Source organism: Enhydra lutris, unplaced genomic scaffold, assembly GCF_002288905.1.
Source record: "Enhydra lutris kenyoni isolate GAN:26980312 unplaced genomic scaffold, ASM228890v2 scaffoldscaffold66, whole genome shotgun sequence".
Classification (NCBI taxonomy): domain Eukaryota; kingdom Metazoa; phylum Chordata; class Mammalia; order Carnivora; family Mustelidae; genus Enhydra; species Enhydra lutris.
In genome coordinates this window covers 5,880,383-5,901,878 of record NW_019154150.1, presented here as the reverse complement: position 1 = coordinate 5,901,878, position 21,496 = coordinate 5,880,383, and the positions used below count along the sequence as shown (strand labels likewise).

General features: G+C 47.8%; 1 protein-coding gene across 7 annotated transcripts in view; it reads left to right on the top strand.

Annotated features, from left to right (window-relative positions):
* The window catches only part of LOC111159116 (SNF related kinase), a 58,131-nt gene extending 46,043 nt beyond the window's left edge, over positions 1-12,088 (top strand). For all 7 annotated transcript variants that reach the window (XM_022521525.1, XM_022521529.1, XM_022521528.1 and 4 more), the window contains 3 exons: positions 1,837-2,049; positions 4,336-4,470; positions 8,196-12,088. In XM_022521525.1, coding sequence (XP_022377233.1) covers positions 1,837-2,049; positions 4,336-4,470; positions 8,196-9,387 — 1,540 coding nt within the window. In that variant the 3' untranslated portion in view covers positions 9,388-12,088. The remainder of the gene's footprint in view (positions 1-1,836; positions 2,050-4,335; positions 4,471-8,195) is intronic.
* Positions 12,089-21,496: the final 9,408 nt, after the last annotated feature.

The window sequence follows — 21,496 nt, the reverse complement described above, 5'->3', positions numbered from 1 at the left end:
CAGTTTTCTCTCAGGTTATTGAAGATGTTACCACATCTTCTGATATGTCTTGTTGCTTTTGGGATATCATCTATTCGTGTTGTTATTGTTCTTGCTCAGGTGTTTGTCTGTTCTCAGGCTGCTCTAAGAGCTTCTGTTCATTCTGCTTAGGATGTGTTAGGCTTCCTGGGTCAGGATTTGTGTTCATCCATGAATTTGGAAAATCTTTAGCTATGATAATTTCAAATATAGTTTCTTGCCCATTCCTTTATTCCCTTCTGGAACTCTGATTAGATATATGTTAGGTATTTTCACTCTCTCCTTGTCTTTTCATCTCTTCATATTTTCTCTTAGTCCACTAGTGCAGGGTTATTTCCTTGGCTCTGTCTTCCAATTCATTAATTCTCTTTATATCTAATTTAAAAAATTTGTCTATTGCTTTTTTTTCAGTCTTTTTTGTATTTCACGCTTCTCCATGTCTTAAACATATTCAACATAGTTATCTTCTGTGTCTGAAAATTTCAGTATTTGAGGACTTTGCATTCTGATTTTGCCATCATGTATTACTAGTTTTTGTTAGTACTTATTTCCTTGGTATTTTTTGACTATGAGGTCATATTCCTTATAATATTATGTGGGAAGTTCTTTTAAGTTATGTTCCTAGGGAAAGGTTTTACATTTCCTTCTCTACTCTGGTTACTTAGGAGCACTCCAGCTTTAAAACCACCTGAAATTAACTTCTTCCTGACATGTACCACACAGATATCATTGATTTGGACCACAAATGTGTGTGAGGACCAGCATGTGGCTAGAAATTCTTAGAAGAGATTTCCCTGCCCCACCTCCACAGCCACTGGTGAGGCAGGCAGTTTTCCTTCTTGATATTGTAACAGATTGGTTTCTCATTTCTCATTCCCCCTGCCACTGAAGCTGGGACCCTAGTTCTTTATGAGGGCTCTAGTTGTACTCCCTGCCTACACATTATATTCTATTTTTTGCACTCAGTATAGCTTTCAAAACCAAAGCAGAAGCCTTCAGGTCAAAGGTTAGCTTTGTCATTTGCCTCCTAAAATTCCTGCTTTTATTCCGTTTTTTTTCCTGTTGAGTCTCCTTCCTTCCATCTTTATATATATATATATATATATATATATATATATATATATATATATATTTATATTTTTTTTTTTTTTTTTTTTTGACCACACAATGCATTTAAACAAAATATATTTTTAAAAGCCTGTGGCATTTTGATTGTTTTCATCAGGATCATTTATTCTTTCTGAAGCAGAAGTTGGCTCATGTACTGTATTTTGTATATCATCATTGATCATTATATATGGTTCTGGCATGCCACTAAGCCACAGTTAATTCAGCAAAGATGTTGATATCTAGAGCTAATTCAAGATGATAGGAAGCTTTTGGTTTACCAGTATATCTGGCAGTTCTAATTTTCTTTTTTTTTTTTTTAAGATTTTATTTATTTATTTGACAGACAGAGATCACAAGTAGGCAGAGAGGCAGGCAGAGAGAGAGAGAGGGAGGAAGCAGGCTCCCTGCTGAGCAGAGAGCCCGATGCGGGGCTCAATCCCAGGACCCTGAGATCATGACCTGAGCCGAAGGCAGAGGCTTTAACCCACTGAGCCACCCAGGTACCCCTGACAGTTGTGATTTTCTATTTATGAATCTGATGGCACTAAATTTTCTTTATTACCATCTGCCACACTACCACCACCACTAGTGAGCCTAATGAAATTTGATGGCATAAGTGTAGGAAAGAATTCTGATTAATAAAATAATCCACCATTACTAAGCCCTGCCAACAGTTTGCTCTAACAGTGGACTTACCTTCCTTTCCAGCCTGATCACACGGATGCTGCAGAGAGATCCCAAGAGAAGGGCCTCCTTAGAAGAGATTGAAAATCATCCTTGGCTTCAGGGAGTGGACCCTTCACCAGCAACAAAGTATAACATCCCCCTCGTGTCGTACAAAAACCTCTCAGAGGAGGAACACAACAGCATCATTCAGCGCATGGTGCTCGGGGACATAGCAGACCGCGACGCCATTGTGGAGTATGTCAGCACTCACCAGCACGGGGCCATGGGTTTAGGATTCTTGGAATGGTCTCTCCTCTTAGCTTGTCAGGGCCTGTGGATGCTGTAATGAGTAGAGTTCCCAATTGGCAGAAGTCATGTCATTTATTTCTAGAGTTCCTGGCCCAGTGTCTGTCTCATAGGTTTTATTGTTGTGTTGTTTTTATTTTTATGCTAGTGAATAAGTACGCCATTGCTGGGTGGCGTCATCAAATGCTGTGGCCTCTCTCCCTTCCTGTCGGGCTGGATTGGAGTAGCTTCTTTTGTATCCCAGTACATGTCTTTTCCATAGCATCATCTTCATTGTTGTGTCTCCCTCTGCTCCCCACAGTGAGTGGGGAGAATGGGGCAGACCACAGTTCTCTAATTCAGGGGTTGACACATGGGACTGGTCACACATTGTTGTAAGGGAAGTTTTAGTGGACTGCAGTCATGCCAGATGCCTTGGGTATTGTCTTTGGCCACATTGTGCTACAGTATCAGACAGAGTAGTTGTGAGAGAGACCACAGACCCACAAAGCCTATAAAATGTTTACTTTCTGGCCCTTCAGAGCCCTTGCTGGAGCAACCTGCAACCCACAAGATACAAAATTGTTAATTAAGTCATTTAAAACCAAAGCCAGTTTTTAATAATCTGAGAAGTTTGGAATCAAGGATAATATAAAGATGCAGTTGCTTTGTTTTAGTAATGATTTATTTCTATAAGAGGTCCTGTTTAGAAAATCATGAAGTATTTCCACAAATGAAAAGTCAAAGTGTTCTTTAACCTGTTGAATGAAACCATCAGTTATGATGAAAAGAGGAGTTACTCAGGGCGGAGGGGTGGGGAGGCAAAAAAAAAAAAAAAAAAAAAAAAAACCAAAAAACTCAGATTCAAAATTTTGGTTTAAGTACAAATTTCTGCATATTTCCAGCTGCATTATGAGTTGTCACACTTAATGACCTAAATGAACAGAGAGAGCAGGACACTTGGCTGTGCCTGCCAAGGACACTTGTTTTAGGAATGTGTAGAAAGTGGTTTTTCATTTTGAGTGCATAGAAGGCTTATTTGTATCTCTCTGAATTGGCTCAATGTTCTTAGCTTAAATGAATACGTGCAGCGGTGTCATTTAGAACTGTTTGATTCATGTCAATTCAATGATCTATCCGCAGGGAGGGTCAGTCTCATTGGTTCAGGTGACTCCATTTGCATGTGCACTAGTGGGCAGGTGCACGGTGAAGCAGGGGCTGGGAGGCCCGAGCTCAGGGCCCCCAACTGGCCTCAGCTCTTGCTCGTGGCTTGCATCTGTGCTCCTCCTCCTGAGCACGATGCCTCAACTCAAAGCCACATGTTTTTGGTCCTGTCAGAAGAAGCCAGTGCCCTTAGCTGGTACTCAGCTTAGGAAACCACTCGAAGTCATTCTGAGCCCTGAGTTTCATCAGGGCTCTTAACTTTTAGAGTTAAGTCTGCCCTGCCTCATTAGCTGTGATGCCCCCCTGTTAATTTTATGAAAAGGGATCCCTGTATTGCTTCTTTCCTAAGTGTTCATTTTGTATTTTCACTCACCATGACGGTGTCTGGGCCCTTATAGACCCTTTGTAGCGCTCTTGTGCAGTCCTCAGGCCAGGCCAGCTGTGGGAGGATAGGTGGCCATGTGCCCCATGGGTGGAATGTCCTGAGCTGGCCTGCAGGGTGCCTGTTCAAACTAGGGACTTGGAGCACTCTTTTGAAGTGGATGAACGAATATGCTGATTTTATTCAAAGAAGAGGCTAATGATATGGTCTCAGTTACATTAGTAATTCATTAAATGCAAAGGGTATAAAAATAAAAACTTACCCTTATTTTTCTGATTGATGCTAGTATTTCAGTGCACATTCATACAGCTCATTTTGTACTTCTGATGGAGTCAAGTAAGCCAACTTAATGAAAATGAACACTTTGACACAGATTAAAGTTTTGTATAATGCATACATTCTTGGAAAGCTTCATCACCTTTTTTATGCGTCGAAAACTGACATCCAGCTCAGCTGCTCTCGCATTTTGGATTTTTCTTACTGAACATTTTTATGTAGTTGTTTTTTAGAATTTCATGAGTGATCTAAATAACTACTAGGTTTTTCTTCTTGTTTGTGTTTTGTTTTGTTTTGTTTTGTTTTAATAATTTTAAAGATTCCAGATCATTGGATTTTATTTGCTTATACTTTAGTGGGGGGAAATGAGTTCTACTTATAAAAAAGCAAACCTGCTGATGTGGCTTACATTTATCCTCCCTTATTTTCCTTAGGGCCCTGGAAACCAACAGGTATAATCATATCACAGCCACTTACTTCTTACTTGCTGAAAGGATCCTGAGGGAGAAGCAAGAGAAAGAAATACAAACCAGATCTGCAAGTCCTAGCAATATCAAGGCCCAGTTTAGGTGAGAAAAAAATCTTCACTGATTTTAGTAAGTTAACATTTTGAAATAGAGAACCCCTTTAAAAAATATGCTTCCTAATAACTCTTTGGGGCCTGAGAGTATAAACAGTGGTGACGGCCTCATTGGAGAGGCCACGCATGGGCTCTTCCTGTGTGGGGAGTCTTGTTCCTTTGTCACCAAGGACATCTTCCTTCCTGGGCTCAGGGGAGTGGGGCTGTGGCTGCTGGCCTGGCCAGGAAAACATGTTTGGAGAAGCAGCCTCAAGCAGAGTGTCAACTATTTTCATTAAACTCTTCCAGATCTTATATGTATTAATGTGTTATTTTCTTCAAGTTTTCATTCCAGAAACAGGACCAAATTTTCCCTATGTTACTTGAAATAATTTTTAAGAACATTTAGGGCATTTCTGTGCCATGATATTATCTCGGGATTTCAGTGACTTGACAGATCAGCTAGTTGATTTATTGGCTTCTTGACCTTGAGAGATCACTTCACCTCTTTTTGACTCAGCTTCCTGGTCTGTGAAATGGGAGTATAATACATCCACCTCCTTAGCTGGACTCCAGGTGTTCGCTGTCACTGTTACGACTATTTCACCACCACTGGTGTCTTCAGCCAAGTCATAAATATGCTCTATCCCATTTTTTCCTCCTCCTCCCTTCCTCCCGCTCCCTCTTTCCCACCTTGCTTTTTCTTCTGCCATATTAGCTTTCCATTTAAAATCAAAGGATGAAAGGATTACATTTTTACATCACCACTATGAAAGTTTTGTAGAATTTATCTCCCTCTTCAGATAAAGTAATCCATGGAAGTGTAGTGATTCAAAAACAAAAGGATGTTCCCAATTCTGAACATTCTCTATGTGTACATCCATATACAAATATCTGTGTGTGAATATATAATAATAATTATTTAAAATAGGCAGAAAGCCATTGGATTTAAATTACTTGCAGTCAGCTTACCATGTAGGTTGTTACTTGGGATGCAGGAACAGAGAAGAGAAAAAAAAAAAAACATTGCTGGGTGGCCAAAGAATAAAGATTTAGAAGTCTAGAACTGGAAAGTTGACTTAGTAACTTCGTTTAGATCGTAGCTGGAGGCTTCTGTAATTAAACCTAGGCAGGCTGTCTGCTGTCTGTGTGGAAGAGGACTGCATCCGGGAGCCAGGGACTCAGGCTTGAGACCAACCAGGATGGTGACTTCAAGTGGTGAGGTCATCCTAGTCCTGACCTGAGCCCCCGATGGGGAAGAGCACAGTCACCACACATCAGGCCACCAAGTCTGGAGTCAGTCCAGCCTTAGAGAACGGAATATTTGGATTTGAGCCGTTTTTGGTGGAACAGATCAGAACTCAATCTAAAGTTGATCACATATGTAAATGATTTAAGTTGGTTGTCCTTATTATAAAAGCTACAAAGTCCATGGAGGTTATAAAGAAATATCAGAGCCTTCCCTCAAGTTTTCCTTTTATCATCCTGGGGATACCAGAGTGGAGTGGGCCTCGCCTCCTCCCCAGCCCAGGGCAGGTGGCACATCTGCTTCCTTGCCTTCTTTTTACTGTCACTGTGACTTTATTGTTAAAACCCTGGACCTGAATTAGTTCTGTCAGTGGACATGCCTTTAGGTCAGAGTGACCTGGGGCTCAGGACCCTGGACTGAATCAGGAGACAGATGTGGAAGCAATTGCAGCTCTTCGGGGTGGGGTAGGCAGGGTGAGCCAGGGAGCCACACCTGCAGAGAGAGCGCCTCCTTTGGGTCCTGCCAGGGTGCACCCGAAGCATGGCATGGCCTGCATGTTAGCAGAGGACCCCAGCACTGGAGGGCTTGGTGCCAGCATCCTCTCTGGCCCCAGGGAGTAAGGAGAATCCCTGAGGCTAGACCAGAGGCTAGGCTGGGCAGTGGCCATTCAGAAGCTTCCAAGGTTGCCCCTGGGGATGGGGTGGAGGGGCAGGGTGGTAGCCTTGGGACCCAGCCTGCATGACCTTGGGGGAGGAACATGGTGCCAACTTGTGGAGAGCTGAGGGGATGAAGTGATAAAGTGCATTCACCCCTGTCTGGCTCTCCCCGCAGTGCTGGCTCGGAGAAGCGCTCAGGCCCTGTGAATTATTCTGTCCCCGTGGCTCCTCTGTAATTCTTGTTTAGCCATCTCTCCTCTCTTTTGTCAAGCTAAGCCATAATTTGCTTCCAGTGTTGTGGCAGTGAAGATCACATACTTCATTCGGCACAACATGGAGCTCAGATGTGTGCTTGGTTAGTGTGAGCAGTTGAATGACTCGACTTACTCCTGTAAATCAGAGCCTTTGGTTCAGAAGTGGCCCGTGGAGGAGCCAGCCCAGTGGCCGTACCCACCCATCCTGTTTTGGGGGGTGGGCTCTGAGAACGGTTTTGGCTTTCTTTTCAGGTGGGGTAGGAGGTGGGGAGAGAAGAGCCTCTACCTTGTGTGGGCCCCCTCAGCCTGGACAGTGCTGGCTGCCACTCTGGCGGGTCAGACACAGTTGGCACCTGGGCCCCCACCAGTGCAGGGCCCCGAGGTTATTTGCGGGCGTGAGGGGCAGGGCTGCTCTTCCAGGAACTGGAAGTGCCATTCTCCAGAGCCACAGGCATCACCAAGGCTTCGTGCATTTGTGATGATGGGGGCAGATGACTTGTCTAGAGACACTTAATGACCTCAGAGACATTATCCAACACTCAGCTTTTAAGAACTTTGTCCACTGCATGGACAAAGAGGAGGAGGCTCTGTGTTGGGGGAAAGATGTCTGTTGTAAATTCCTGTGAGTTTTTCAGAGCTATAGATTTAATTGTGTTTTACTTGTAGGGTAACATAATTGGTGTGAAATGAAAGTGTTGTAGTGTGGAAGTGGCTATTTTAAAGATCTCTGGCATCTACTGTTCCCCTGGACAGAGAGGACAGTAAAGAATTCCAAAACAGGCTAGAGACCTCATTTTCAAAAATATTTTTTCTTTGGCTGCCAAGCAATGTTCTTATTACTTGGGTGACACTAGACTGGGGAGTAAAATCAAAGTTTAAATAATTGTGGATATGTTACTTACTACACTTGGGTGGACATTTAAAAATACATGGATTCATATTTAGCATCATGTTTTTTTAATTGATGAAGAAGAGTTGTATGTGTGCCCATGCACATTGACTTTTCTTTGCCATATTCCTATGTTTAATCCACTGAACTATTTCTATTTATTTTTATAAACAAAACTTTTACACCATCCCGTCATATCTGGAAGACTGGAAATTTCAGGTGAATTATATATATATATATTTTTAGGTGAATTTTATTAGCAAACCATATGCCTTCAAAGGTTGTGACCTAAGACCCAGAGGAACAAAATGTGTGGTGTTTTGGTTTTGCTTTGGTGATCTCCCTTGTGCTTTTTAAAATTGTTTTTCTTGTGTAAGACTCATATAGGGAAGATGGAGTATAGCTCTTGGCCCTCTTGTCCTGACAGCTCTGATGAAGTTCTTATCTGCCTGGTTAGCCACAGACTGAGCCATGTTTCAGAAGCACATGTGCCCTGCTGGTGTCCTTGCTGATCTTTATAGGATGTTGAATGGGTTTGCGAAGCTACTATTTCTTTTCTTCTTTTCTTTTCTCTTTTATATATTTCTTTTCTTAGTCTGTGGATTTTGCCCCAGTCAGTGTTATGTGATGTAGTTTGAGTAAAGTCTGCATATTACATGGCTTTCTTCTTCCAATCTGTTTACACAGACAGTCATGGCCCACCAAAATTGATGTACCCCAGGACCTTGAGGATGATCTCACGGCCACTCCTCTGTCCCATGCGACTGTCCCTCAGTCTCCTGCTCGGGCTGCCGACAATGTCCTCAATGGCCACAGGAGCAAAGGCCTGTGTGACTCGTCTAAAAAGGACGACCTCCCTGAGTTGGCCGGACCGGCACTCTCCACGGTGTCCTCGGCAAGCTTGAAACCCACGGCCAGCGGGCGCAAGTGCCTGTTCCGCGTGGAGGAGGACGAAGAGGAAGATGAGGAGGACAAGAAGCCTATGTCCCTCTCGACACAAGTGGTTCTGCGCCGGAAGCCCTCAGTGACCAACCGGTTGACGTCAAGGAAGAGCGCTCCCGTCCTCAACCAGATCTTTGAGGAAGGGGAGTCAGATGACGAGTTTGACATGGATGAGAACCTGCCCCCCAAGCTGAGCCGACTCAAGATGAACATCGCCTCCCCAGGCACGGTGCACAAGCGCTACCACCGCAGGAAAAGCCAGGGCCGTGGCTCCAGCTGTAGCAGCTCAGAGACCAGCGACGACGACTCCGAGAGCCGGCGGCGGCTGGACAAAGACAGCGGCTTCACCTACTCCTGGCACCGGCGGGATAGCAGCGAGGGGCCCCCTGGCAGCGAGGGCGATGGCGGGGGCCAGGGCAAGCCTAGCGCCGGCAGCAGCGGTGCGGACAAGGCCAGCCCGAGCGAGAACAACGCAGGCGGGGGCAGTCCTGCAGGTGGCTCGGGCGGCAAGCCCACCGGCACATCGGGCAGCACGCGCCGCTGCGCCGGCCCCGGGCCCGGCGAGCTGGTGCAGAGCCTCAAACTCATGAGCCTCTGCCTCGGCTCCCAGCTGCACGGCGGCGCCAAGTACATTCTCGACCCGCAGGGCGGCTTGTCCTTCTCCAGCGTCAAGGTCCAGGAGAAGTCCACGTGGAAGATGTGCATCAGCTCCACGGGGAACGCGGGCCAGGCCCCAGGCGTGGGCAGCATAAAGTTCTTCTCTGACCACGTGGCAGACAGCAGCACTGAGTTAGAACGGATAAAGAGCAAGAACCTGAAAAATAACGTGCTACAGCTACCTCTGTGTGAAAAGACCATCTCTGTGAACATCCAGCGGAACCCTAAGGACGGGCTGCTGTGCGCCTCCAGCCAGGCCAGCTGCTGCCATGTCATCTGACTGCAGCCCGCTCTGGCCACGGGGCACTCTTCCTGCTCGAAGCGGTGAAGACTGGCTCGCTTCACTCTTCTCTTTTTGGTTTTACTCTTTAAAGTGGGCGTTAGAAGCAGTTATTTATTACCTTTTCATTTGTTCGCCTGACGATGTGACAATGCATGGTCTTTGTGCATGCTGCTAGACACTTCTTTTCCAGCCGAGAAGTCTGTTGTGTAATTTTTACATTTATAATTTTAATGTGGATGATCAGGATTAAATTAAAATGTATATTTGGAACCTAATATAAATGGAGCACTTAGAAATTTGATGTTCTGCACTTAATCTAGAGAGAAAAAAATGCTTTTGTTTCCTTGTGAAAAATCTAAATTCCTGTCCTGACCTTCTGTGCTAACGGGGACTCCGTGCTCGGAGGCACACTCTGTGGTGTCTGAGACAGAACCAAAGCAATAACGTGGTGATGCCGACAGGCCTGGAGCCTGTGAGCGCATGCGCGCCCCACCTTCCGAGGCCTGTGCGGAGCAGAGTACAGCGGGGGTCGGCACTGAGAACCTTAAAACCATGATTTCAACACACCCACACCTGTTTGTCTTAAGCTATAGTGCGAAAACAAGTTTGGGCTCTTAAAATGTACCTGAAAAAGATTTTCTTGTTTTGTACGAGGTGATACGAAGTACTTCGATTTATAAGGCGGCTTCCCCGTAGTGATAAATTACAAGCAGACAATCCTATTTTGTAATGTGATGAAATGAACTGAAGGTGTCTTAACTCTACTTATAGAGTGTATAGTCTGTCTAACAGAACAAACAGATGCTCGGTGTAAATTCCTTCCTAGAGGGCACACCCTAGGCTTTCCTTTAAAACCATGTAGATAGAAGAAACTGTAGGGCCTAATATGGGAGCAAAGGTGCACACAGAGGTTGGCAAAGTCTAAACCCTATAAATTAAAAAAAAAAAAACTACTGGGATTTGATTTTTAGGAGTTTGGTAATTAGGCTGTCTCTCTTGTTTTTTCCATTCTACTATGTCCTTTAGCTTAGTAAGCTATGAAAACTGGCTGGTCAAAAACACATATAAAAGACCAAAATTCACACATACAGCAAACAAAAATGCACAAAGCCTGCTTTGTTTTTTGTTGTTGTCGTTTTGGTTTTCGCTTTTTTTTTTTTTTTTTTTTCTGGGAGTGTTTTTCACTTTGCCTTCCTGCCAAAACAATAATCAAAGAACTCTTGCTTTAAACTGTTCCTGTACAAAGACTACTTTGACCAGATAATCATCTTTCATGGCATTTTATCTTGTAAGACGCAGTATATTGCAGATTGCTAATTTTGGAAGGGGCCAGATGCTACTTTTTCAGGCTGTGCCCTGGGGGTCTTCAAAGCAACCCTTATCCACATTGGTGATAGGATGTGGCTGGGCGGAGTTGGGGGAGGGGGACCTTCCCACACTCAGCAGCTTTCCTTCATGGCTCTGAAGTGACAGTCACTTTGTCTGTAGAGTGGGCAGAGCACCAAAGGACTGCATTTCATTGGTCACGGTTTCTCCAAGTACACACTGACTCTGCTACTTAGGATTCATAGATTTTACTCCGAACTCTGAATTTCACAATATACTTACTAAACTAAGATGATACCTAAAATACTTATTTTGCTTTCTAGACCTAGGCTAGATATGTTTTAAGCTACAGCTCTAGTTCATTGTGATATTTATAATTGAAAGCTACCAGAAAAGATGTGTGGGTGAAGCCATAGAACATATTTGCTTGAAATTCTTGAGCAGGGATCTTATAAAGGGCCAGAAATAAGATGTGTGGTTCACATAGATAGTGAGCGTAACATCTGTATTAAACGTAGGAGAGAAGTTTATAAAGGGCATTGGCAATAAACTCTTTGTTGCAGCTGTTTTCCAAGTAATGTAAATACTTCTTCCTGTGATTATGTATAGCCTTGGAATGGCACCTTTTAACTAACCCGTATGTGTTTGGTTTTCAATAGTTTTTTTATATTCAGATGTATATATGGTGCTCACTTTAGGATCAGCAGTGTTGACCGTTTATGCTGCATAGCTGTATTATAGCCTTATTAGTTGTGTGTGGTTGGTTGACCCTCTGGGTATACAGATGTTAGTCTGAGTGGCGTCTTACTCATTTGTTCATAAGTGAATGATTGTGCATGTGTTGTATGTCATAGTATGTCGTCACATAAAAGGGAGGGAGCAAATAACCATTACATTAAGATAATATTGGACCAAACTATTTACTAGCTCTAAACAGTTTCTTGTACCCCTTAACCTGTCTTCAGAAATTGCATAGAGTTATAGTAGTGTGTAAATTAAATATTGTGGAAAAACAATTAGTCTTGTATTTTTCTGTATGTGTGTGTACATATATTATATATATATACACATATATATATATACATATATATATATAAAATTATGTACTTCTGGCAATTCTATCTGTATTTAAAGATGTGACAATCTTGACACCGATTTTAAGAATAGCTGTGAGACTGAATCAAAGTAAAGATATCCCTACCAAGTAAGAATTGATGTGTGTTAAGAGGGTACAGAATTATCAGCTGATTTGGTCAGTCGCTTCCACTGCTGGTTGATTTTCCTCATTGTGTAAACATTGACAGGTATGTGACAAATGGGAAAAAAAAAAATCCAAATAATAAAGTGGCATATTGGTGTTCAGCAATATAAACCACGTCCCATGTTTCTATTTCTTCTGAACGTAGCCTTGTACAGACCCAGCCTGGGTGACTCACAACTTTGCATGTGCAATGCACCTGCGCTGCCAGGTGTGACTGGAAAGATATCATTGTGACTGTCCCTGCCTTGAACTCGACCACAAGTCTCAGGTGGCCCCAGGCCCCATTAATTTTACTTTATTTCCCCAACTCATTGCTTCCCTCACTTGGCTTGTCACCATGCTCCCAGATAATGGAGTAAACTGAAGCCATTAGAACTGCCACAGTCTCCCTCTTCACCCTCCCACCTTCATCTGAGTCCTCATGCCCCGCCCTTGCTCCTCGTTGTGTGATCCCAAGGTCAGTTCCCTTACTCACATCTTGAGGCTTTATGGGGATGAGTGAGGCAGCCACAAGGACTACTCATTCTCTTCTTTCTTGCATCATCAATCTTCACTTCACTGCTAGGTCATTCCTAACAGCAAGTAAAACAAATGTGAATTTATTCCCCTACCTTAAAGAGATGTCTTTATTGTTCTCGCTCATCTTTGCTCTTTGAACCCTTCCAATCAGGCTCTTGCCGCTGTCACCCCACTATAACTGCTTTGCTCAAGGTCAGCAGTGACCTCCATGTGCTAAAAACCAGTGGTCAGTTTTTAAAACCAGCTTTGAGATGTAATCCACATAGCACACAATTCACCAGTTGTACTGTTCAATGCTTTTCACTGTATTCTCAGTTGTGTAACCATTACTGTAAAGCCAAAAAGAAATCTGTACCTGTTTGCACTTCCTCCCTTTCAGCTCCCCACCGCAACCTTAGCCCCTGGTGACCACTAACCCCAGTAGTCAGCTTCTCACCCATGGTAGCGTTTGATGAGTTGGTCACCCTTCTTCATAAACGTCCTATTGTTCTGGACCCCACTTCCACCTCGCTGTTCTTCATCCCACTGGCTCTTCTCCCAACCTCTGAACTTGGAGTACCCCAGGGTTCATATCTGGATCATTCTCTGCACTTTCTGTTGGTCATCCCATTCAGTCTAAAGTTTACATGCAGATAGAACCGAAAAATATATGTAGCCTACTTTCTAGGAACATCTGATTCCAAAAACCTATTTGACTTATTGATATGGATGTGTCTAATAAGCACCTAAGTTTTTACATGCTCAAAACTTAAACCTTCCCTTCAAATCCTTACCTTCTTAAAGCTTCCCTTCTCATCAGTAGTGGCTCTAAACCTTTTGCACAAGTCAAGAACCTGGGTATCCTTCCCTCTATCATTCCAATATCCAAGCCATCAGCAAATCCTTTGCACCATTCAAAAAAGGACCTGTTCTTACTGCGTTCCCTGCTAACACTCTAGTCCCTGATTCCATCATCACAATTGGACGACTAAATGCCTCCTGGATGGTCTTGCTGCTTTTGCCCTTGCCTTTTTCTTATCTGTTCTCTGTACAGCAGGTTGAGTGATCCTTTTAAAAGCTAGAGCATGTCATGTTTCAATGAAAGGTGTTTTCCAAATATTTGAGGATTTTCCACATAAGTTTCTGTTACTTATTTCTAGTGCAGGTCTGATTTGTCCAGAAATCATGCTTTGTATAATTGAAATCTTTTAAAACTTACCAAAGCTCTTCTTATGGCTCAGCTAATGGCCTTTTTGGTGAATGTTTTTGTGAGTGCTGCAAAAGTGCAGTTGTTGGTAAAGTGTTCTACACGTCAGTCCCAGTTGCTTATTAATGTCAGTCAAGTCTTCTGTATCCTCACTGATTTTCTGTCTCGTATCAGTTAGTGAGAGAGGAGTATTGAAATCTAGAATTGTGAGTTGGCCTATTTCTCCTTTTAGTTCTATCGGCTTTACTTCATGAAATTTGAAGGTTTGTTGTTAGACATATACACATTTAAGATTGTTAAGTCCTCCTGATGGACTGACCTTTTTCATCATATTCAAATGCTCCTCTCTATCACTGGTAAACGATTCTTTGTCATAAACTCTACTTTGTGTGATATAGCCACTCTAGCTTTCTTTGATTGATGGGAGTATTTCTTTTTCCATCCTAACTTTTAACCTATCTGTGTCTTTATATTTAAGGTAGAGTTGTTTTGTTTTTGGGTGTTTTGTTTCCTTTTTATGGACAGCATATAGTGGGTCTTGCTTTATTTTTCCTAACCTGCAAATCTTTGCCTTTTATTTGCAGTATTTTAGGTCAAATACATTTAGTGTAATTATCAACATGGCTGAATTTAAATCTACGATCTTTCTGGTTTTCTATTTGTCTCATGTTTCTTGTTTTCCCCTCTTTAATATGTTCTTTTTGTTTAACTGAGCACTTTTTATTGGCTTACTGGTTGTTCATCTTTAATTTTTCAGTGGTTGCTATAGGGATGGTTTTATATATATATTTATAGCACATTATATTTATTTATGTAATATACATAATATATAGATATGTAATATATATATAAAACTGCAATCTACCTCATGTAGAATGTAAGAACCTTACAACTGTATTTCCACTTTCTTCTCTGTGCTATTGGAGTACATTTTATTTTTATATACGCATAAATATTTTTGTTTTAAATTGTTTTCTTTCTAAGAGATAAAACAGAAGGGGGAAAAGTCTCTTTTACCCACATCTTACCATCTCCAGCATTCTTCACTTCTCTGTGTAGATCCACATTTTGGTATTTTCCTTCTGTCTTTAGAATTTTAAATTTTCATACAGTGCAGGTCTGCTGGCAATATATTCTATCTGCTTTTATTTGTCTAAAAAAGTATTTTTACTTAATTCATAAAGGAAATTTGCATTGGGTATAGACTTCTAGGTTGATTTTTATTGCAATGCCGGACAACACATTTTACATTGTTGAGTGCTAGACTTTTCTATTCATGTAAAAAGTGTTGGTTTTCATTTTGGCATATAGTTACTTGGAAGCAGGGAGGTCCTTTGGAGTTCTGCTTCTCGAGTGTTTTAGGACAGATCCAGTCTCTAGGGCTAATTTGACCCACACTGATACAATACGTCCTAAGCACTCCAATGAAGTGACATGTCACTCCACTGGAGGACACATCAGACTTCAGGATGCACCTTGCCTTGCTGTCCCCCACATCTGCCCACGGGGCTCTGGGAAGAGATAGATGAGAAAGGGAAATGGGACTTGAGGCCTCCTTGAGCTAAGGGGACCCAAGCACCTTGTTGAGTGACAGCACATCATGTTTCTGAGGACCCCTGACTCCAGAACTGAGCACCTACTGGACTCCCCACTCCAAGCAGGGTGTGACACGGATTGAGAAGTTAGGAGGAGAAAAAAACTGAATCTTGGTCCTTGTGTGTTCATAATGCCCTTGAATCACACATGAGGATCCAAATTCATCCTAGGTAAAGATCAGAGATGACATGTGACAGGGCACTGCTGGGAGAGTCTAGAGAGTTCCAAGGAGGGTGAGTCCGGGGAGGGAGTCAGTGTCAACTGCCGGGGATGGAGAGCTGAAGATCTGGGCAGATGCAAATCACTGGGCCCTGTAGGTGCCAGGAGCCAGTGGTGGACTTTGCTAAGGAGAGTCCACTTTGCTTCTTGGCTCCTTCATCCTTTCACCAGGTTGCTAATCTTTCCGGACTGGAGGACTGAAAGAACTGGGAGTTGGAGGGCACAGCTGGAAGGAGTGGACTGAGCAGAAGGCATGCATGAAGGGCAAGCGAGACTGATTCAGTGCCCGTTGTGTGCGGCCCCAGGCTTGAAGGGTCCCCTCGATTTAATGCTCTGCTCCTAGTTTGTCATCTTGAAATTCTTAAAAACTCTCAAGCAAGGGTACCGCAGTTTCACTTTGCACTGGGGCCCCTTGGGTTCTGCCCCTGGCAGAGAGATTCCCTGCAGATCTGTATTCCACAAGTATGGAAGATCATCTCAGCCTGGAGAAGGGGGGACTCTGGCAAGAGCACAGACCGTGAGGAAGCAGGAAAGGCCAGAGACAGGAACCCAGGCCACCTCCAGTGTGGGGTAAGAGAGAGCATCGAGGAAGCAGGGAGCAGAGACCACTGACTGTGAGATCAGCAGGTGAGCCTGAGAACTTCTTGCTGAGGCCGAGTGGTCTGTGGATCAGCTCTGAGCACCAGAGGCTCCCCTGAGCTTGTGGAGAATGAGATGGAAGCAGGTTCTTGGAGGGCTCTCTGAGAAGAGTCTGGAGCAAGGCAGAAGTGGTGAAGTTAGCATGCGGGTGTTGCTTTGATCCGTCCCCACTGAAGGACGGGCAGGCATTGCCCCTTTCTCACCATGCGGGCCCTGAGGCTCAGAGAGATAAGGGCCTGCCCAGGGATCTGGTCCCAGAACTTGCCCACCCGGATGGCGAGAGGTGAGATCCCCTCGACATTACCTGTGACCTCCTAATACCAGCCAGCCGGGCAAAGCAGAATTAAGCCTTGACATGTACGGTTCCACTTTCAGCCACACTGGTGCTCGTACCAGACCTGTGTATATGCATCTTGTTACCTTTCTAATGCCTGAAATTTCCAGATTCGGAGATACAGCTGGATTGTGGACCTGTAGGTGGGACCAGATTGGGCAGCTTATCACACACCCTGTGAGGCGAGATCATTTAGAGTCAAGGCTGAAAGCTGGTCTCGAGACATTTCCCCAGGAATTTCAGCCGGCTGCTGCTTCCCTGGGCTGGATGGCTAATCCCTGGGGCCCGCCACCTGGGGGGAAGTGTCTCTCGGTTCCCAAGATGCCCGGGGTCTGTTAGGAAACCAGACCTTCGGTGTGTTCATGTAGAAAGCACAGCGATGACCTGGCCTGATGGACACGCAGGTTAGGGGGAAGCCTGCCTCATCGGTAGGTTGGTTCTAGTGGTTGATGCAAACCCCAACCTGTGTCCTCCCTTCATGAGTGGCCCAGAGGTGCGGTGCTGCAGAATGGCTTCCAGCAGCTCTGCAGGGCCCAGAACCGGTGGGGGGGGGGTCGGGGGTGGGGGTGGGCAATGAGGAACCACAACCCACCCCACCGCCCCACCTGCGGTTGTTCCTGCCATGCTCCGGGTCTCCCCGGCTGTACCGGGTTGCCTGCACCCGCGATGGACAAAGCCTGGGGGGCCCGTTTTCAGCCTTGCCTCAGCCTCTGCCAGAGGGGAGACATAATTGGTTTCCCTTTTTCGAGCCAGACAGCTGTGTAAAGGGAGGCATGTCCCTGTGTCTACACTGGAGCTGCCTTCTGGTTAATTATTCAGCACTCTGCCATGATTTCCCTGGTGCTGAACAGCCCTTTAAAGTGAGGATTCGGCCTCAAGGCTGGTTGTGCCTGCCTGGGCCTGTCGGGGTCTGGGGACAGCCATGGGGTTCTGCTCCCCCGAGGGGCAGCAGACCTAGACTAAACCTGGCTCTGCCCCCTGCGTCCTCCTTCCTGGGCCTTGGAATGCTTGGGGTTAGGGAGAGAGGACAGCAAGGGGGGAATGGGCCATGTGCTCTGGCCACTTTGTGTCCTGTGTCCCCCTTCCCCAGTCTAGAGAGGAGGCCAGGATGCCTGCGGGCCCTGTGTCATCGGCGTGATCCATGCCACACACAGGGCATGAGGTCACCATCCCTCTTGGACTTGTTTACTCATCACTTGAAGCCCATATACCAGTCAGCAAGGAGATCAGCACCCCCTTCTTCCCCTGACCGGCCCAAATGTCCCAGGGGCCTATAGCAGGCCAGGCACATGAGGGTCCCCACAGCTGGCACCTCGGGATTTGGGAGGCCTCTGGACCACCTCCTATTCAGCCCCGGGGGCCACCTCCTATTCAGTTCCCCACCTGGCACCATGCAGACAAGGAACGGGGGAAGGAAGCTGGCTACTTCTGGGGAGAAACCGGAAAGGCCTCTGCCCCCGCTGTGGTTCTCAAACCTCAGTGTGAGTGGCGTTGACTGTGGGCATCTTCAGAGATGTGACTCTGGGGCCAACCTGTTCATATCCTCGTCCTCAGGCCCAGGGGGCAGGGCACCTGCTTGAACAACGTTCAGGGGCTGCGTTCGTGGGGTGGGTGGAGGGGACACAAACATCCTCTGAGCAACCTAAGCCAGTCCCACTGCCACAGGTCCCCAGTCCTTGCCTCGCTGCCCATCCGGGGTGGGCCTGGGTGGGGCCCCCTGGCTGGCTTGCCAGTGTCCCACCGCCTTCCCGGGTGCCCACTTCTGCATGGATGAGAAGACCATCAATGGGTCTTCAACGGGACCAGAAAAAGTGTCTTCCTTCCCCTGAAAAGGCTGTGGTCCCTCTTGTGACCGGGACGAATGGGTGATCCCAAGCTGAAGGATACAGCTGCCCTGGCTCAGGGGCCCCGTCTTTCCTCCAGGCTCCGGTGGCCTCCTGGAGGCGCTGGGGGCCCCAGGCTCATGCCCCCCACTCTTCAAGCCCCCCTTGGGGGAGCGGGGGATACAGGGAGCCAAGCCTGGCCTGCTTCTTCAGACTTGGCCTTGTTGCCTGCTGTTGGCCAAGGGTTGGGGCCAGGTACTGTCCTCACAGGGTCGTGGGATTCTTGGAGTAACTCAGCTGGAGGATCCCAGGCCTTCTTCCTTCTGTGACTAGTTTCCTGGGGGAGAAAGCGTAGGAGCTGCTGAGGAGAGCGCGGGAGGCGGTGGACAGCTCGGTGCCGGCTGTGGTAGGATCCTGGCAGTTGTGGGCCCACAAGCAGTGTGGAGAGTGGCCGCACTGCTAGGGGAACCCCGTGTGCCTCAGCTTCCTCATCTATAAAAGAGAACAATATAAGGAAACCAAGGCCCGCGTGGGGTGTCAGGGAGGGCAGTGGGCCCCTGGCTTCCAGCTTCATCGTAGGGCTGGGTATCCCTGGGTATCCTGGCTTCTGGTTTCCTCCCCTAAGCCACCAATATAAAGAGTTGTCCTCAAGTCTGAGCGTCTGAGCTGCTACTGAGGAGTGGGGCAGTGCGGCTCTCAGGAGGGGCAGGAAGGTCCACACTGTCTGACCCCCTCTCCCCAAGGCAGCCAGGGGCTGGACTCGGCCAGCAGAAGCCCGGGCCTCATCAGAGGGACACTCCAGGGTCTCTGTGGCACCTGTGTGGCATGTGACAGCCCGGCTGTCTGCTGGGGTGTCCACAGATGTCCTACCGGGGGTGTGAGGGGAGTTGGGCTGAGGTGTGAACCAGGCCATGGCCAAACCGTACCAGGATCAAGGCCCACCGACAATCTATGGGCTTAGGGACAATCAGCATCCCAGGGCCTCAGCGAGGTGAGTGGGGTGGATGGTGGGGAGCATCGGCCATGGGGAGAGACCGCTGGGTGCCTTCCCCAGTGGGGTGTGCAGAGCCTCCTAGCGAGTTGGGGCAGCACTCCCTGGCCCTTTCCTGCCCAGCGGGGGCCGTGGTCCCCTTGGGGCCGAAGTGTTTTTTTGCTGTCCTCCGGGAAAGCCAGGGCCGACTGGGCCTGGGGTCCCGACACTCAGGTTCCACTTCCTCTGGCTGACCACAGTGTGTGCAACCCCTCTGCCCACCCCTGAGAAACCCAGGGCTGGATTCCTGAGGTTCCTGCTTGTCCGAGCCTGATCCACCCGTGGGGAGCTGCTGCTGGGGCCCGCGTTGGTGCTGCTCCCTCATGGGACGGCCAGGCTGGGGCCAGTGACCCGGAGTCCACGTGTGTCAAGGTAGGCGGGGGCCTCCTCTCATGCCCGCTCTGGGGGCCGGGTGGGCTGCAGACGTGGGAGCAGGGTGCTCGCTCGCTGCCGTCCTCAGGGACACTGGGAGAACTGGGGAACAGAGCAGGGAGGCCCGGGGCAGTGGGCATGAAGTGGGGCAGGGCTGTGGCTTGGCTCTGTAGGCGGGGGTGAGGCCAGAAACAAGAGAACAAATCAGCGGGCAGAAAAGTGGAGGGAGAAGAAGCACAGGGCACAGGCTGTGGCAAGCAGTGCTGGGTGGGGACAGGGCAGCATGGTCCTCCATGTCCCTCTCCACTTAGGAGGATAAGGGACCCCAGAAAGTGGAGCAGTGAAAGGTCCTGGCATCTCCATGCCTGCTCTTGAGTACCCTCCGTAAGCTGGAAGGCATGGAGCAGCTCTGGGGCCAGCAGACCTACACGGCACCCCCTACCCCCCACCTCCCTTTGACACAACCTGGCGATCCCACGTCTAGCCTCCGTGTCCCTGTGGCCCCAGTGGAGGTGAGTCCTGTGCACCATGGCCTACCCCAGGGGCACCGTTTGCCCCCAACAGGGCAGGCTGCGCCCTGGTTAAGCACTGCGCTTCTGCCGGTGGTACCGAGGAAGGGCACAGGGAGGTTCCTGGGAGAGACCGCCTCCAGTGCAGGGACCCCCGGCTCTGCACGGGCACCTCACAGTGAGGAGGGCCAGCCCGGAGAGCGGCCACCTGCAGCTGGGAGCCCAGGGGCAGGGAGTTAACTCCTGTTCATGGTCAGGACCTGTGGGAGACCAAGAGCTAGTCCAAGAACCCCATCGACACCTGACCCTTCCGCAGCAAACACAGCACTCGGGCTGGACTGTGAGGAAGCTCCTGGGGACTCGGCTTACTACCACAGCGGTGGCGGCCATTCACCAGGGCTTCAGAACCCGAGCATGTTCCAGAAAGTCTTCATCAAGCCTGGAACCACCACTGGATAGCTGGGCCCTGGAGTGCCTTAGACCAAGCAGCAGTTGGGTAGAGCCGACTCAGAGAGGTCCGTGCTGACTCGGCAGTCTGGCAGGACCAACCTGACCACACTGAGGGGCAGACGGGGGCGTCGGGCCTTCCAGCCGACTGCTGAACGGGCCCACTGAGGCCATCTCCACTCTGAGGTGAAGGAGAGAATCAAGGTGCGGGGCCCCTGAGGAAGACAGGTCTAGAAGCTAGAAGGTCCTCAGCCCCTTTCCCCAGCTGTTCTTTCCCTGGTGGAAGGAAGGGCCCATGGGTCTGTGGTACCCCGTTGTGAGGAACATGGGCCCAGGCACAGAGGGTCCGACTGCTGCACGAGGCTGAGCCCAAGAGCTGGCAGGGAAAGGGAGCCAGGCTCTGCCCTCCTGGGTGGTCCTTGTGGTCAGATGAGGTAAGACACAGCCAGGGGAGCAGCCTGAGCTCCAGGGTTACCGCCTTTGTGCCCGTGAAAGAGGTGTGTGCTGCCCTCTGGGCATAGGCAGGGGGCGGATGGCACCCCTGGGCAGAAGCTCTCTTCTGTGGGGGGTGAGCCCACACCAGGGTGCCGGGGGCCACGGGCATGTTGCATTCCCACTAGGGGACGGGCTCCAGGGGCAGCGGAACCTCCCGAGAACTGGCTGGGCCTGGCCACAGGCTTTGGAAGTGGCACACAGGTGCCCAGCCTCAAGCAGAGCCCCACTCTCAGCTCGGAGCTCTGACAACCTGACTAGGGCTCGTTTCAGAAGAAGGGCCTTTTCAGTCCACGTGCGGTAAGCAGGAGTCAGAGAGGTACGTGTCGCCTTTAATAGCTCAGTTACTATGG